The sequence below is a fragment of the Leuciscus leuciscus genome (genome assembly GCF_965113295.1).
Source record: "Leuciscus leuciscus genome assembly, chromosome: 4".
NCBI classification, from domain to species: domain Eukaryota; kingdom Metazoa; phylum Chordata; class Actinopteri; order Cypriniformes; family Leuciscidae; genus Leuciscus; species Leuciscus leuciscus.
This window is the reverse complement of record NC_138728.1, coordinates 50,970,736-50,985,752: the sequence shown is the minus strand read 5'-3', so window position 1 is coordinate 50,985,752 and position 15,017 is coordinate 50,970,736. Positions and strand designations below refer to the sequence as shown.

Sequence of the window (15,017 nt, the reverse complement as noted above, 5' to 3'; positions counted from 1 at the left end):
TAGTGCACACAAAAAAGGTTTAATGTCTGGTTCTGTTATTTTTTTAATCAGTTTGTTGAATGTAAATAGTTTTAACTTTACGTTAAACACACACACACACACACACACTGCTAATTTATGTTCTTACGTTTTTTACTTCGATAATAAAACGTTGTTTTTTTTAAATCAATGCAAATTGTTTGTCCTTCTTTGTCTTAAGAAAGATATGGTTATTCACTAATGTTTCACGTGGTTAATGCTTAACTCACATGCCATGATTAACATCAGGACACAATCATGTCTAACTTGCATGGTCCTCTAGCTTATTAAAGCAGTAATTAACTAACATTTTAATAAAATAAAAAGGTACTCACCTTTCTTATTCACTTAAATGATGTTAAATGATGTTTTCTTGATCAGTTAAACGTCCATTTCGCGGTTGAAATCAAATGATGCCCTCTGTACGGAACACCATTGTATGCCTGTACGGAACATCGTTAACTCCTATCATCTTCCGTACACAGGCGGAGGAGGTACTTTTTCCCACTTTTCTCAAAAACTGTTGGTCTAAAAGACATCAATCAAAGTGTGGACCAATCAATGGGTATTCCCCCAGAGAATGATAACACAAACATGCTAGTCCTGCTCTCAGCAACGGAGGAGTGGTCACTGACGTGCGGTGAAAGGTGAAAAGTGTATGGAACATGGTTAGTCTACGTCAGAGCCATAGAGAGAAAGAGTTGCAACACTCCCATAGACCTCCGTTGTAAAAAATGGCGGCGCTTTTAACCGCCTACTTCCGGACTTGAAGATCGGAATAGTTCCAAACACTGTCATTTGGGTGTTGGACACCATTCACTAACATTGCTGCGCGTCGAGTTGTTCCAGAGTTAAGTTGCTGAAATATCGACCTCTTTTGAATTGTCAACTGTCTATATTGTATCAGAGGCCCTTTGCGATGCTTATACTGGTCTTCATTTGTATATGCACAGCGTAATTATTTATATTTTATGTTGATTGTTTCAACCAATTTTCAAGCACTGCCTGCTAGCTAGTGCGACTTCGTCAGCTGTGACAGTAAGAGCTCGGTAATGAATCGCTACCACCTTTATAGCAACTTTTATTTAATTAAATTTTTTGGGATATACTAACTTTCATTGTTTTATTGTCTTGAGTGAAGCGGCTTGTGAGAACAATGCTGGACCTCTAGGATTGTTATGGCCATCACCAGTCCTGTCTGTTTCATGGATCACCTGCCCCTGGTTTTTGTTTTTCTTGTTCACACACACTCACACAAGCACACATTTTTGTTGTCTGTCATTGTTTAATAAAAAAGATTTACTCTGAACGGACCGCCACGGCAGACCTCTTTGCGTGATGCTAATGGCTGAATTAAAATTTATAAGCAAAATCACGGGAATCAATACAGCCCAGTTGTGCTAAAATAAATATCATGAGACGTCCATCATCAGATGAATGATATGGAAAAGTTCAGTTAGAGCCGCTAAAGCCAGTGCTACTACCCATGCGAACATGAACACTAAGCTTTTCCCTCCAAAAATATAGCCTAAAACTTATCTCCAAATGCAAAATTGGCATTAACAAAATGCAATAATAGCTGAAAAAGTACTTGGGTGTGTGTTTTATTTTATATTTACCGTTCAATAATGCAATCGCTGCTGTCTGTCCCATAGAAGAACATGACAGCCAGCGTGTGTTTTGGAACTATTGGGGCTTACATGAACCACGTGACAGCCATAGCGGCGACATCAAAGAGTGTCGCAACTCTCTCTCTCTATGGCTCTGGTCTACGTTAGCTATTATCTGTTGCTTATCATAAGTTTGTTACCTGTAACGAAGTGAGTGCTACAGATCCTTGAATTCTTGCCTGGCTGCCAAGCCTCTCTTCGCACAGCGGTGATCCATGCTCGCCGTCTCCCTTCGTTTTTAGGAAACTGAAACATTTTTATTTTCGACAAGGTAACGTATTTGTTCCAGAGGTCAGGTTGCATCCCACAGTACAACAACTTGAGCCCAACTTCAGTCTACTCATCACCTTAATTTTAACTGCGTTTGTAGTCGGCGCCATAATTATTACCGATAAACAAAATAGATAAACAAACACAGACCGGAAGTTAACTTCGGGCCAACGCGCGTGCGTCCGATGAAACCGTCTATAAAAGGCACTGTTAAATAAATGGTTGTCTGTTTATAAAAGCAACCAAGAAAAAGGCTGAGAAAAAAAAAGAGAAAAGATCTTAGTAGCCTACACTGTAAAATAATTTTTGCTGCATTAAATTAAGGCCGTATAGTCATTTCAACTGTTAAATCTTGAGTAATGAAGAATTGCTTTGACTTGTGAAAGTGAAAACTGATAAACTTATGGTAATGTAAAATATTTTGCCATGAGTTATTGATCACATTTTCCCTGAGTGTAGTTCATTGTAATGACATTGTGTTTTCCTCTTTTGTGCACTTTTACACAATACACCAACACTTGTATCTGTTCCCAAGAAAGTGGTGGCTGAAATATGTGCAGTAAGTGGACATTTTCTAACTTTCCAAAGGAAAGAAAGTATAAGACTTTGTAATGTCCATTTGTTTCCATTGCACTGGACAGTGAATAAACCCTCTCAGATAACTGTCATATGGAGGCAGTAGCGGCGCCAGGATTTTTATTGTAGGTGGGCCTCCAGTAAACTGGATGGGCCAGTTAAAATAAGCCATAATAACCCATAAAAAAACGGGTTTCCCTTCATCTCCGTTCCAGCGCTTTTCTGCGGCACTGAGGACAGCAACTTGTATCGCTGTCCTCAGCTCAGTGCTGAAGCGGACAAAGACATACACCTTAATTGTTGGCAGTAAACCTAACGTCATTTATCTCTTTTGAACGTTCAATACACAAAAAGACTGAAACGGAATTATATCTTTGGAGGTTCTGTTTCTTTCTCCATTTATTTACCCAACACGGCGGGAAGGGAACTGCCCAAAATTATTTAACTGTTTCTTATACATTCAGAATGACAAGAAGAACTGTATCGACATGAAATAACAGCAGCATTGAATCTGACACAGCTGCTAAACACAAACAGCAGGAAAACGATACAAAATTATTTCTCCTGTAGCTTATTTCTTCAGAATAATTAAATGAATAACATATAACCATATAAACAACAGCATAACAATCCGAGATAACTGATAAATAATCACACATGCACAATCACACAATTCATTTCAAACTTGCTTGTGGGACTTGGGGCTTGTTACAGCAGGAGACGGCGGGGTTTCGTGCTGAACACAGCAAGAATGTCTTGATATTCCAGTGAATCAGTCAATTCCCTTTCAAATGAAAGCAGGGACAAAGAGTTCAGTCTGTCTGTCAACATTGTTGCCCTGGTGCCTGTTTTTATCCGATCGACAGGTGAAAAGAGTCTCTCCACAGTACATGTCGTCATGGGCAATGTGAGGAGGGCGCGCAGGAGACTGTTCATGTTGGGGAAAATATCACGGGGGCATGCGTCGAGCACTTCTACGAGTGTTTATTTTTTCTCGTTTGTGATCTTGTTGGCCTTTGCCTTTCTTTTAAGCTGCTGCACAAACACAGTGTGCTCCTCTTCCGCCACGGGAATGGAAAAGTGCGCGCAGGTGGGCCGGATGAGAGCCTTGTCACCAAAGGTGTCTGACCGTGGCAAGCAGGCAGCAGCGGCTCTCATTAAGCCGTATGTGTCGGGCTTGAAACGAGTGTTCAGCTCCATCATCTGCTTGTCCAGTATGTCATTCCATAATTTCTGTAGGTCCGAGTTTTGCTGTACAGGTGATGATTTACCCAGAGTAGAATCAACGTGCGCCGGCAACTTCCTCTTGCGTGATCCACTGATATCCCAGCGCACAATCTCATGTTTATTCATCAGCTCATCTGTCAGTGTCATTACTTTATCAAATGCATCATTCTCATTCCTGAATTGTGTGTAGCTGTCCTTGAGCCCTTCAATCAGATCAATACAATCTGTAACTGATAGTGTGGAAGATTGCAAGCCCTTAGTGGCGTAGTCGCTGACTTCAAATAACTGGTTGAATGTGACAAGCAGAAACAAAAACTTTTTCGTTTGCATTTGGTGCAGTAGGGAGTCAGCTTCAATTTTTGTTTGGCCAGAACTTTATGAGAATGTGGCGAGGGTCTCCAAAATAGGTCCCAGGAGCGTCAACACTTTACTGACTGCATTTGACCATGAGCTCCACCTCACATCACAGGATCTCTCCAGCTCCAGTGTTTTTTGCCCTGGTCGCATCTGCTTTTGAATTTCCAGAAATTTGGCATGTCTGTGCGCCCCAGTCATAAAGTTATGCAAGCTGTTTATAATATCGAAAAACGTTGAAATGCCAGGAGACACTTTAGTTGCTGTGCACAGGACAAGGTTAAGTCTATGTGAGTTACAATGCACATATAAAGCGTGGGGAAACGTCTTCTTCAGTATCACATGTACCCCTCCTCGCACAGCCCCGGGTCCAGCTGCAATGGCTCCAGCACTTCCAAAATCTTAGCTGATATAGCATCTGCCGTCATGTTGTCCGTTTCCACAAATCCCACAGCCCGTTCTTTCAATGTGCCGTTGTGCAGGTATCTGACGCATACTGCCACTAGCTCTCGTTTTGACACGTCTTTGCACTCATCTGCTAAAATCGCATAATATGTGCCCGGCTCATCATGCAAATCTGCCTTTATTTTTTTGACAAGGAGTGATGCTGCAATTTCCAGTATCTCATTTTGTATAGCGTGGTGGAGTAGTTTTCCATTCTTGGGTAATTCACCCAGTCGCTTTTTTATTTCTGGGTCATATTTAGAAACCAGGTCAAGTAGTTCCAAAAAGTTACCCTTGTTTAACGCATCTGGGTTTTCCCGATGTCCACGCAATGGGATTTCTTGTTTTGCACAGAACAGGACGAGATCTATAACCATCATGATGTGCTGTCTATGTCTATCAATTAAGGACTTGTCGCTGGCATCGTTGTTCAGCTGGTTAATAATATTTCCCCGTCCTGGCTGGTGACTTTGCTTGAAACCATCCATTTTCCCCAGCGCTGCAGCATGTGCCCTGCTGGCTTCATGTTTGCCACAACCCTCAGAAAAATGTTTCCAGTCTTTGAAGCCTATATTAATGAATCTATCCTCATAAGCTGCTTCAGGGAAATGACGACAAGGCTTACAAAAAACAGCATCTCTTGAGTATTCCAGCCACGGAAATTTTGAGTACCACCTGTCAGAAAAACTCCTATCTTTCCCCGATATGTGTGTGGCTGGGAATGTACGGAGTTTGGGCTGGCTTGCAGCCTCTTCTATTGATGACAGGTCTAGCGGAGGTTGTGACAGGTCTTCTTGGGGAACGGCATTTGTGCTAGGCTGCTGAACCCTGTCTCCTCCTATAACACATAAAACGCTATCATAAGTTACCTCTGCTCTGCCTACTGCCAATATTATTTTCCCTCCAGAAAATGTGCATATAGACAGCTAGACACTAACGTTAACGTTAGCCTAACTTTTAACAGCCTACTTGCCTTGCTGGTGTGAGTGTGTGGCTACTACGGGAGGACTCGATGGGGAGAGGGCGGCCGAGCAGGATGGCAAGTCGCAACTTAAAATTGCAGGAGTTTCCTCCTGCTGTTCCTCTGAGCATTTCTTGCTGAATTTAAAATAAAATAAGCTGCTTTGTTTTGTTTTACGTTTCATATTAGCAAAACTGTCTGTGTCTGTCTTGAATGAATGACGTCCGCCAACGTCATTCATTTCATTGGATCACTTGCTGGTGACAATGCAGAGTCCACACGTGGGGTAGAAGCCGCTGATTGGCTGAGAAGCTTTCACTCAAAGCTTTCCTCGGGCTGCTTATTGGATGAACCGCTAGAATGAAAATCGCTCACTACTCATAGGCCTGGGCCAAAATGGGTGGGCCGGACCTAAAATGGGTGGGCTCAGGCCCACCCGGGCCCAATGGTAGCGCCGCGGCTGTATGGAGGAACTAGCCTACCTGCAAGTGCATAAGTAAGGGATAATCCACGGCTAGCCATGCATTAAAGGATTTTAATGCACGACGTAGAGGCGAAGGGTGGTTGCCTCTACGAAGTGCATTAAAATTCTTTAATGCATGGCTAGCCGTGGATTATCCCGGTTATTTGCCAAGTTAAAAACAAGTTAAAGCTGTAACTGATGTTTACAGTGTAATTTTTTAACAGACGTGTAAAAATGACGGTTATTTTCTTAAGTTACGGCTCGTTAGTTCTAGCACTCCGTCCGCTTTAAATAAAGTAGAGCCATCGGATTGCTTTTATTTGAATGAATTATCACATTTATTTAAATACATTATTAAAAGAGAGATACAGAGAACTGAAAGAGAAGGAACAGAGAGAGAGAGAGAGAGAGAGAGAGAGAGAGAGAGAGAGAGAGAGATGCGTGCGCGACTTACCTGTGTGCGTCTCTTCTTAAAAGTCTACAGTCCCCTCGTTGCTTAAGCATATAGCTAACTTAATGATTCTTTAATGGATTTATTTCAAATTATTTATGAATGACAGGCAACACTGACAGTGACAAGGCAATCTTTATTTGAACTAATCATGTCATTTATTTATTGTTAATTCTTTGTGCCGCTTTTTGTCATTCAACGTCTTCTCCAAGTCTTCTATTTCGTCTTGTGCCTGGGCCCATTTCTCAAAATTGCCATATTCACCATACAAATTAAAAATCATCCATTTAGCCTACCTAAATAAACGTTTTCATATGTGTCTCTCACTCTGCTTGCAAGTGTAACTGTGTTACTATGGTTACCAATGTAGCGGATTAATTTTGAACGTAAATCAAACTGACTGGAACTACCTGTGCATTAAACGGTTTTACTGCACACCTTCCAGCCAATCAGAATCGAGTATTTAAACAGCCCATGGTATAAATAACTTTACTTAATTTATACTTGTATGCTTTATGGCTGCAATATAAGTTGCAGGATTCCACATCTACAGAAAGGCCTACAGAAGAGTCTGCACAGACAGAGGAGACATAGGCCTACAGGTGGGCAGTGTATAGCCAACGTCTCCTTTTTATTTGTTGCATGAGGCATGTGTCTAATATCACTTGACTACTGGCTTTTCTTTACAAAGAACAATTGAAATAAAACTCAAGGAACTAAGCATATTTGTCTCTTATTAAACATTTAATGAAAAGTGTTTTTTTTTTTTGGCAATGTTGTGTAATATGGCACATGCAACAATGTCACAGGCCCTGTCAGGTGTGCAACCCCTCAGACTTTTCAGACACTGAAATCTTCCCCTTAGTTAGCCAAAGTTCATTTCATTGTGTGCCCTTGTCCTGGAGCTGCATTGTAACTGGTTTGGGTCAGGGAATGGGGTCATAAAACACCTGTCTGCAGACAGGAACATGTCATAATCACCTATGAAGAAATGCAGTTCTGTTAGGATCAGCATAAGTGTATGTAATACAGTGAGCTTGATATTTAATTGTGGAACTTTTCTTACCACTTTCAAATAATGTGCATAAATGTGAATCTCTGAAAATTCTTAAGTCATGCACAGATCCTGGCCATTTTGCTTTCACATTTGTGATATGGAAGATTTTAGTCAACTGCCTTTTTTAATTTGATATAATATTACTAATCTGGAATATTAAGAATCACAATAGTAACTGGGCTGCACATTTACATTGTGAACCCCCTTTCTGTTCACATAATCCCCTTCACTGAGGCCTTGATGGCAGTCTATGGTCTAGCCTATAGTCTATGGTACCAATCACGTTAGTGAAGCCTGAGTGACATATACTGTAATCGACATGGTCCTGATTGCATGATCTTCATAAAAAATTATGATAGCCTAAAAAAAAACCCTGCTTTACAACATTGGGTCTTAAGTGGCTTGGAAATGCCACACAAAAACCTAAAACTGTTTTTTAAACCTAAAAGCACCAGGTAAACTCCAAATGACACGACAGACAGCACTTTCCATCAAGTTCTCCGCATCTCCAATAGTGTAAAGGAAAGAGCCACTCGCAAATAATCTTAGGGCAATGCAAACAGTTTGTGCTGTAGTTAAAGCCCGACTCCGACCAGTCGAAAATAAATGTGCGTTTCCAACAAATTAATCACGTAAACGATAATCTCACGAGATTGAGCTGCGCTGGACTTCCCGCATCAGCTCCGCTTATAAAGCCGCAGTCTAATCCTGTTAACCTGCTCCCGAGCAGGTTTAAGATTGCGCACCTGTTGCTATGACAGCAAGTCCTGGATGAGCTTCGAAGAACCAAACAATCCAAGATCATGCCAAATCGTCAACAATCAAATCCAGCTAACTGAGTTAGCGACGTACGAAGAACGGGCCCCAGGTCATCGTCACTGTCAGCATTCAAATGGTCTGGCACATCGGTCATCGGTGGGGTTGGGAACAGCTACATCAAGCACGGTCTCGTCCATGGATATTTCTGGAAGCTGCTCAATATTCCAGACCTTTGAAGCTGCACCACCAACTCTGCATAAAAAGGCAAAATATGAATAGGTATTAGATTTTTGGATAACAAACTACTACTACAAGTACAACCCTAAAATATACTGATTGTGCATGAAATGAAGCTAGTGAATATAACATACCGTAGTTGAAGAAAAGGAATATGTTCCTCATCAGAGCTGTCCCCATCCTCACAGAATCTTGGGTATGTCCAGCTCTCATCCATTTCAATACTGTACACAAACACACATAAGCATAAGCGGGAAAGATATATCAATAACACAAAGTGAAAACCGAGTCATTAGACAGACTTACATGCTGTTCCTGGGGTCATTTGCTGCATCCTCTTCCGGAGAGTCATGCTGCCCTTCTTCCTCTACAAGATCCAGAGATTGCATGCTGCAGACAGAGTAAAATAGAGGTAGACAATAATAGTATAGATAAGTAGACAGTGGAAAAAAGAAATTGTGCATTCAGTCCACATTAGTTCAAGCAAACAACAAATCTGCTATAAAACCTCACCTGGTCTCTAATATAGAGCCAACCTCTTCTTCCAGTATTTGTACTCCTTCAATGGGAAATCCACCCCTGAATCAAAATAGATAATAGAACATGAGAAAAAAATTAAAAGGATCCACAAAAATATGCTGGCCCAGGAAAACATGCAATACCTGTCATGGTCTGACTCCTCTGTAATACTCGAGACCACAGGCTGTGGAGGTTTGCAGGGTACTTTGTGGGGAGTAGATGTTACTGCCTGGTTTTGAAAGCTATAGGGAAATAACAGAGAACGTATTTGTCGAATTCAATTTCACTGGAACAACACATACACATTATAATATTGTGACTTGAAGATGGACATGCTAAATCAGATAATGATTTACAAACCTAGGTGCTTGTCCTAGCAGAAGTGAGCTAGTGGCTTGACTATGGCAAAACATTTTGAATGTATATGAATTGACATTCTACAAGACACATGTCTGTGTGGTTACACTCAGCGGTTTAGCCAAGGTGCTAGTGATAAGCAGGAATGTGATAAGCCAAAAATCACATAACAGGGGAATTACTTTGCTGATTATTCAGAACAAGCAACACTTTTGAGTTAGACTTTTGGTGAGGTAGTCATCATGCACTGAACACAACAACCCTACATGTTTGTAGAATCTAACCACACAGAAGTATTGCACAAGAACAACATGAGGGTGGGAATTCGTCCTCAGATAAAAATAGAGACAAGACTAACAATCATCTGAAACAACACAATCAAGTATACATACACCAACTCAAAAGCTATGAAAAATGATAATATTACTAATCTTCCTCCTTTCATACTTTCTACATGTTTAGTAGGCTAAACATTTTAGCTCAAACATTTGCGATTTGCATGTCATCGATTGCAATGCCAAATAAACTAGCATGTTAGCGTTTACTAGCTAACAGATTGATAATTCGCTCCTCTACTAGCATTACTTGATTCATGAAGATAAATGGAGGACCAGACAGCTTCAGTAACATAGCTAGGCAGACAGCAAATTCGAAAAACTAGAGATAGTATGCAAGCAATTAGGGCTGGATGATTAATCGAAAAGTAATCGAAACCGAAATTCAGAGCCTATAACCGACGTAATTTTACCAAGACCGTTATTTCGGTTATTTCCCTCTGTGTGTTAATGTACTTTCCCCTTAAAACATATTACCGCGTGTGTAGTCACGTGACTCCGCCCGTGAACGCGCGTCTATTTCGCTTCAAACTCGCTTACGGTACGTTCACACGGGGCGTCAGCGTCAACGCTTGACGGAAGGCGTGGCTGAAGTTTGGCACTGACGCCATGGTCATAGCAGCGTCAGCCAATGAAATTTAAAATGTATCCTCAGTTTGCTGCTCTTGAACAGGATGAACGTGATTGGCTGCCGCCTGGCTACTGTATTTGCATAGAGCGATCCTATTGGCTGACGCTTCCGTCTGCGGCGCTTCACTGGCGTTGCTCGCGGCAGAAGTTGAAAAATTCTCAACTTCTGCCGCGAGCAACGCCAGTGAAGCGCCGCCGACGGATCCACAATTCTTTTCGGCAACGCTTGACGTCACCCATTCAAAGTCAATGGGAAGCGTTGACGTTGACGCTCACGCCCCGTGTGAACGTACCGTTACGCGCGTCCTATTCGCTTTGGACGCGCGAATGGATTCAAAATGTTTAAGCGTAGAACTAGATGCGATAGACGCGAATTTGACGCTCTATTCGCGTTTGGTGTGAACGCAGCATAATGAACAGGCTGCGATGTCAAGATTGCAATGCTGGAATGTGTGTGTGTGTCAGAGAGAGAGAGAGAGAGAGAGAGAGAGAGAGAGAGGCATGGGCGCGATCTAACAGTGGAAACATAAAAACATCATTTGTCATTATAACATCAACGTCAATTTGTACATACAGGACATCATTAAAACTGCAAAGTGTTTAGCCTACTTATATTTGTGTAAAACATTGTGCTTTTGTCAAACTGTAAACTCTTGTCAAACTGTAACCTACAACTGTCACCCAACCAAAATCACACACACACCGTGTACATTTTTTAAATAAAATTATCAAAAAGCAAAAATGATCTCATCTTTTGTACATTCATCATATTGCATTGGTTTTCATTTCTTGCCATAAAACAACATCTTTTTATTTTTAAGTTAGGCCTACACATTCTACATTGATTAAAAAATAAAATCAAATGTGTTTTTAATGGTACTATTATTTTATACAGAAATTAATGATTTATAATTCAGATGAGAAGTTATTAAAGTTAATTAAAATTTTAAGGAAACAAATATATTGATCTGAAATATAGCTAATTAATTTTAAATTCATTCAGGTTACCAAACATATCTCAAGGCCTTTTGAATAAAGGGTGGCAGTCCTTCATTATCAACTGTTGATGTGGACTATATGGAGAAGTATTTGTTCTCCATTTGAGTGAGATGTTTTTATGTGGCTAATTGAGCAAAGTGCTTCCATATATTTTATTATTAGTAGTATTAGTTCAAGAATAAAATAAAGATATCGGATTGATATCGGTATCGGCAAATAGCCAAAGCTGCGGCATCGGTGAAAAAGTGGTATCGGGACATCCCTAAATCTTTCATTAGAAAAAATACGAACGTATTTACAGTATAAGCCTTGCCAGTGACATAGGAATTTTTTTTTATAAATAATCGTTCAATAATCGTAATCGAGGTAACTTGTTTGATTAATTGCGATTATGATTTTAGCCAAAATCGTCCAGCCCTACAAGCAATATACTTACTAGTCCAACAGCATGATGGCCAAGTCAGCATCGGTCGGGCAGCCCTCCTCCTCCTTAAGTTCGCGCCAGCGAGCGAACGCTGGACCAATATTGATCCTCGTCCGCCCTTTTATTTTGTCACTCTCCCTTTTTCTTTTCTTTGTCTCCTCCGATAAAACCTTTGCCTTCTTAGGTTTAGGTTTCGTGCCTGCTTCGGCCATATCGAGAAAAAATAATTGCGATAATTATTGTTAGCGTTTTATCGCCCAGCCCTAGCACAATCTTTTACAGTGTAGCTTAAACAAATTATTTTGTATGAATCCAAACCTGCAGAAAAATCCAGCATTAACCAACATTAGAAATAAAAATCACAAATTTGACACTTGTAAATAAATGGGTCAAAGACGTGACGCCTACATTGTCTGTCCGATTGCATTTTTTCAGGTAAAAACGGGTTTAAATGCATAAATAAATACTGTATATTTGTAGTACCCCTCCCATGTATGTGCTCACTTTAACTTTTAAAAAACCTTTAGTTATTTGTATTTTTTTTGTTATTTAAAGCGACTGTCTAACTTCTGTTTTAAAAACGTCTTTGAAATTACTCTAAATTTATTCAAATTTATTTTCTGCCCTCTTTGTAATTTCAGCCGGTTTATGTAGCGACCACTCATCATGTGGTGCGACCAATAAAAGCAATCACTGTACTGAATTTAAAATAAATATCTTATTTCTGTGGCTGAAATATGAATCACTGATACAGTATGCTTAAGTGAATGATATTTTTAAAACATGTTTATCAGTTTTATGTGATTTACAGGAAAATAAGTCTGTTAACTAGATTTAAGAAGGAAACTCTAAAATTATAGGGAAAATAATTTGATCATAATTTACAAAAACTCAAAAGAAATGCAAATACTTTGTTTCTAAACACTTTAATTACAAAGAACTTAGAAAAAAGAACTGTTAAACATGTTAAGGAAATTAATTAATTTTAAGATTTTTTAAGGCTATGGCCAATTCATCTAGATGAAGAAAAACTAAAATCACTATAAAAATTTGTATATAAATGTATGTGTACACAACACCATTAAACGTACAGTATGTGATTTTTTTTCGCCGCTAGGGGTTGCTAACCTCTTTACAATAACAAAGGCGTAGTTTGATGACGCAACATTTGCTAAGAATTATGGATCTTGTCGTCAACGTCAAGCCGACCGATCTAATAATGGTTATGGATGACTGAATACATCGATGTTTTATCATGACTGTGATATGAAGCAGGTCGACTCTAAGAGACAGCTATCAGCTCCACACGCGACGCGAGTCCCGCGGATATAAAAGGAATATGGACATTTCATTCTACCGAACTACACGCAAGTGCAGAATTACAACTCACAGGTCAGTTTATTAGACAAATTAAACTTGTGAGGTAACGCAGCGCTGTTTCACTTGGTCTAACATTACACTAGCACACTAAACTGCATTTAAATGTGTTAAAATGTATGTGTTAGTCTGTCTGTATGAGACTAGCAGTAAGCTAGATCAACATTAGAATAACATACAGATCATATTCTGACATTTTATCATTGTTGAACTATATAACATTGATTAGTTTTATGTAAATGTGCTCACCTGTTTAATAAAGTACATGTAGGAGCGGTCGAAGTCTCGGACGTGGAGCTCTCGTTTATATACTGTCTATGGGAGCTCTCGGCATCTCGAAAAACACCGCGCTGATATTGATTCTCGTTTTAGTTCTCCTTTTTTATCCAAAGTCTGCTTGCCATGGTCCATAATGTTTGAACGAAACAACAACAGCGTGCAAATAGACATTGCGAACTACACAGTTGTCCACATCTGCCGCCTTGGTTACTATCAGAGGGTTCTGGTTGCTAATGGCAGTACGAGCGGAAACCAGTGAGAACGCGGATATGACGCCATTGACGGCGACAAAACGGAAATAAAGAAACAGTCCGTGTTTTCGAATTAAATTACAAATTTCTCCTGGTTTGAAAGTTGTTGGAAACAGTCGGGATAATGTAAGTACACAGCTAAAAGAAATATATAACATATAGTGATTTTTGCTATTTTTAAAGCAAATAAGTTACATATTGTACCTTTAATGTTTGAACAATTGCAACAGGTATTATTTTTTTATTATTTTTTAAATGGCCTGTCAAAAATCCTTATACGTCATTGACCCAAATCAGTTTTTTTAAGTATATATATTTTTTATGAGTAATATAATTTTATCTAAAAAAAAATTATGAAAAATACATTTGTCTAGTCATGTGATCTCAACATGTCTGTCCACATGAGGCAACCCGCACCATGTCAAATAAAACCACTTTAACTTTAATTTAGACCCACTTCGAAAATATATCACTCATTTCTGTAGAGCTGGACATTTTAATAAGGATCAAATGACTGAGATCAGCTTTGAGAATGAAACTGACCTGTTTGTTCCTCAGTTTCTTCTTGTTTCACACTGAATGTTTCTTCAATCTTCAAGTCTTCACTCTCCTCTTTAATAAACGCCATCTTCATGTCTTCACTCTCCTCTTTAATAAACACCATCTTTATGTCTTCACTCTCCTCTTTAATAAACGCCATCTTCATGTCTTCACTCTCCTCTTTTATAAAAGCCATCTTCATGTCTTCACTCTCCTCTTTATAATACTCCCTCCATCTTTATAATAAGAGTGTCACGTGGATCTCAGTTGCTTCACCAGAAGTGTAGAATAATTAACAAATCTAAACTTAATTAATCTTAATTAAATTAATCAAAACTAAATCTCTTGAGTGCGTCTCAATCTAGTTCAGTAGTTCAGTTCACTGGTGTGTGTGAGAGAGAGAGAGAGAGAGAGAGAGAGAGAGAGAGAGAGAGAGAGAGAGAGAGAGAGAGAGAGAGAGAGAGAGAGAGAGAGAGAGAGAGAGAGAGAGAGTTAAACACTAAAAACTAACATTAGAAGCTGATTAGTAAAAGTTAGATAAAGCATTAAATTGTTACATTCAATAATCAAACATTCATTTAACCGTTCTTGTTAAAACTATGAAATTGCGTGAATAGTTTGCACACAAACCTTTCTTCTTCAGCCGAATCACAACAGATGCAGCGCAGCCTTATGACGTCATACACACAGACCAAAATAAAAGTCCTCTTCACAGGACTTTTATTCGGCGTTGTATTTCTTGGTGAAATATTTAAATGTTGGTGATGAATGAGGTGATAAAAGTAACTGCCAAGAAAGAGGTTGAACAAAACAATAAAT

At 39.5% G+C, this 15,017-nt stretch overlaps 1 protein-coding gene and 1 long non-coding RNA gene across 3 annotated transcripts in view; one reads left to right on the top strand and one right to left on the bottom strand.

The window, feature by feature from the left end:
* The window catches only part of LOC309497084, a 126,085-nt gene that overhangs the window by 17,616 nt on the left and 93,452 nt on the right, over window positions 1–15,017 (top strand). The gene's annotated exons all lie outside the window — the stretch shown is intronic.
* LOC309497036 (uncharacterized protein) lies at window positions 6,551–14,890 on the bottom strand. Of its 2 annotated transcripts, XM_082167296.1 has the most exons (8): window positions 14,829–14,890; window positions 14,202–14,580; window positions 11,764–11,950; window positions 9,150–9,248; window positions 9,001–9,066; window positions 8,794–8,877; window positions 8,622–8,711; window positions 6,551–8,502 (listed from the first exon to the last, which is right to left on the bottom strand). In XM_082167296.1, exons 2-8 carry the CDS (start codon window positions 14,398–14,400, stop codon window positions 8,373–8,375), a joined length of 855 nt encoding a protein of 284 aa, XP_082023422.1. In that variant the 5' UTR covers window positions 14,401–14,580; window positions 14,829–14,890; the 3' UTR covers window positions 6,551–8,372. The 2 variants fall into 2 exon arrangements, with proteins under 2 accessions (XP_082023422.1, XP_082023423.1); XM_082167297.1 differs by lacking the exon at window positions 9,001–9,066.

Bases quoted from the DNA above. Each gene is read 5' to 3' on its own strand.
- LOC309497036 (XM_082167296.1), bottom strand. From the start codon at position 14,400: ATGAAGATGGCTTTTATAAAAGAGGAGAGTGAAGACATGAAGATGGCG. The intron at 9,249-11,763 runs GTAAGTATATTG...ATTTCCCTATAG, and splicing joins GCCATCATGCTGTTGGACTA to CTTTCAAAACCAGGCAGTAA. The intron at 8,503-8,621 runs GTATGTTATATT...CTTTTTATGCAG, and splicing joins ATTCCTTTTCTTCAACTACG to AGTTGGTGGTGCAGCTTCAA.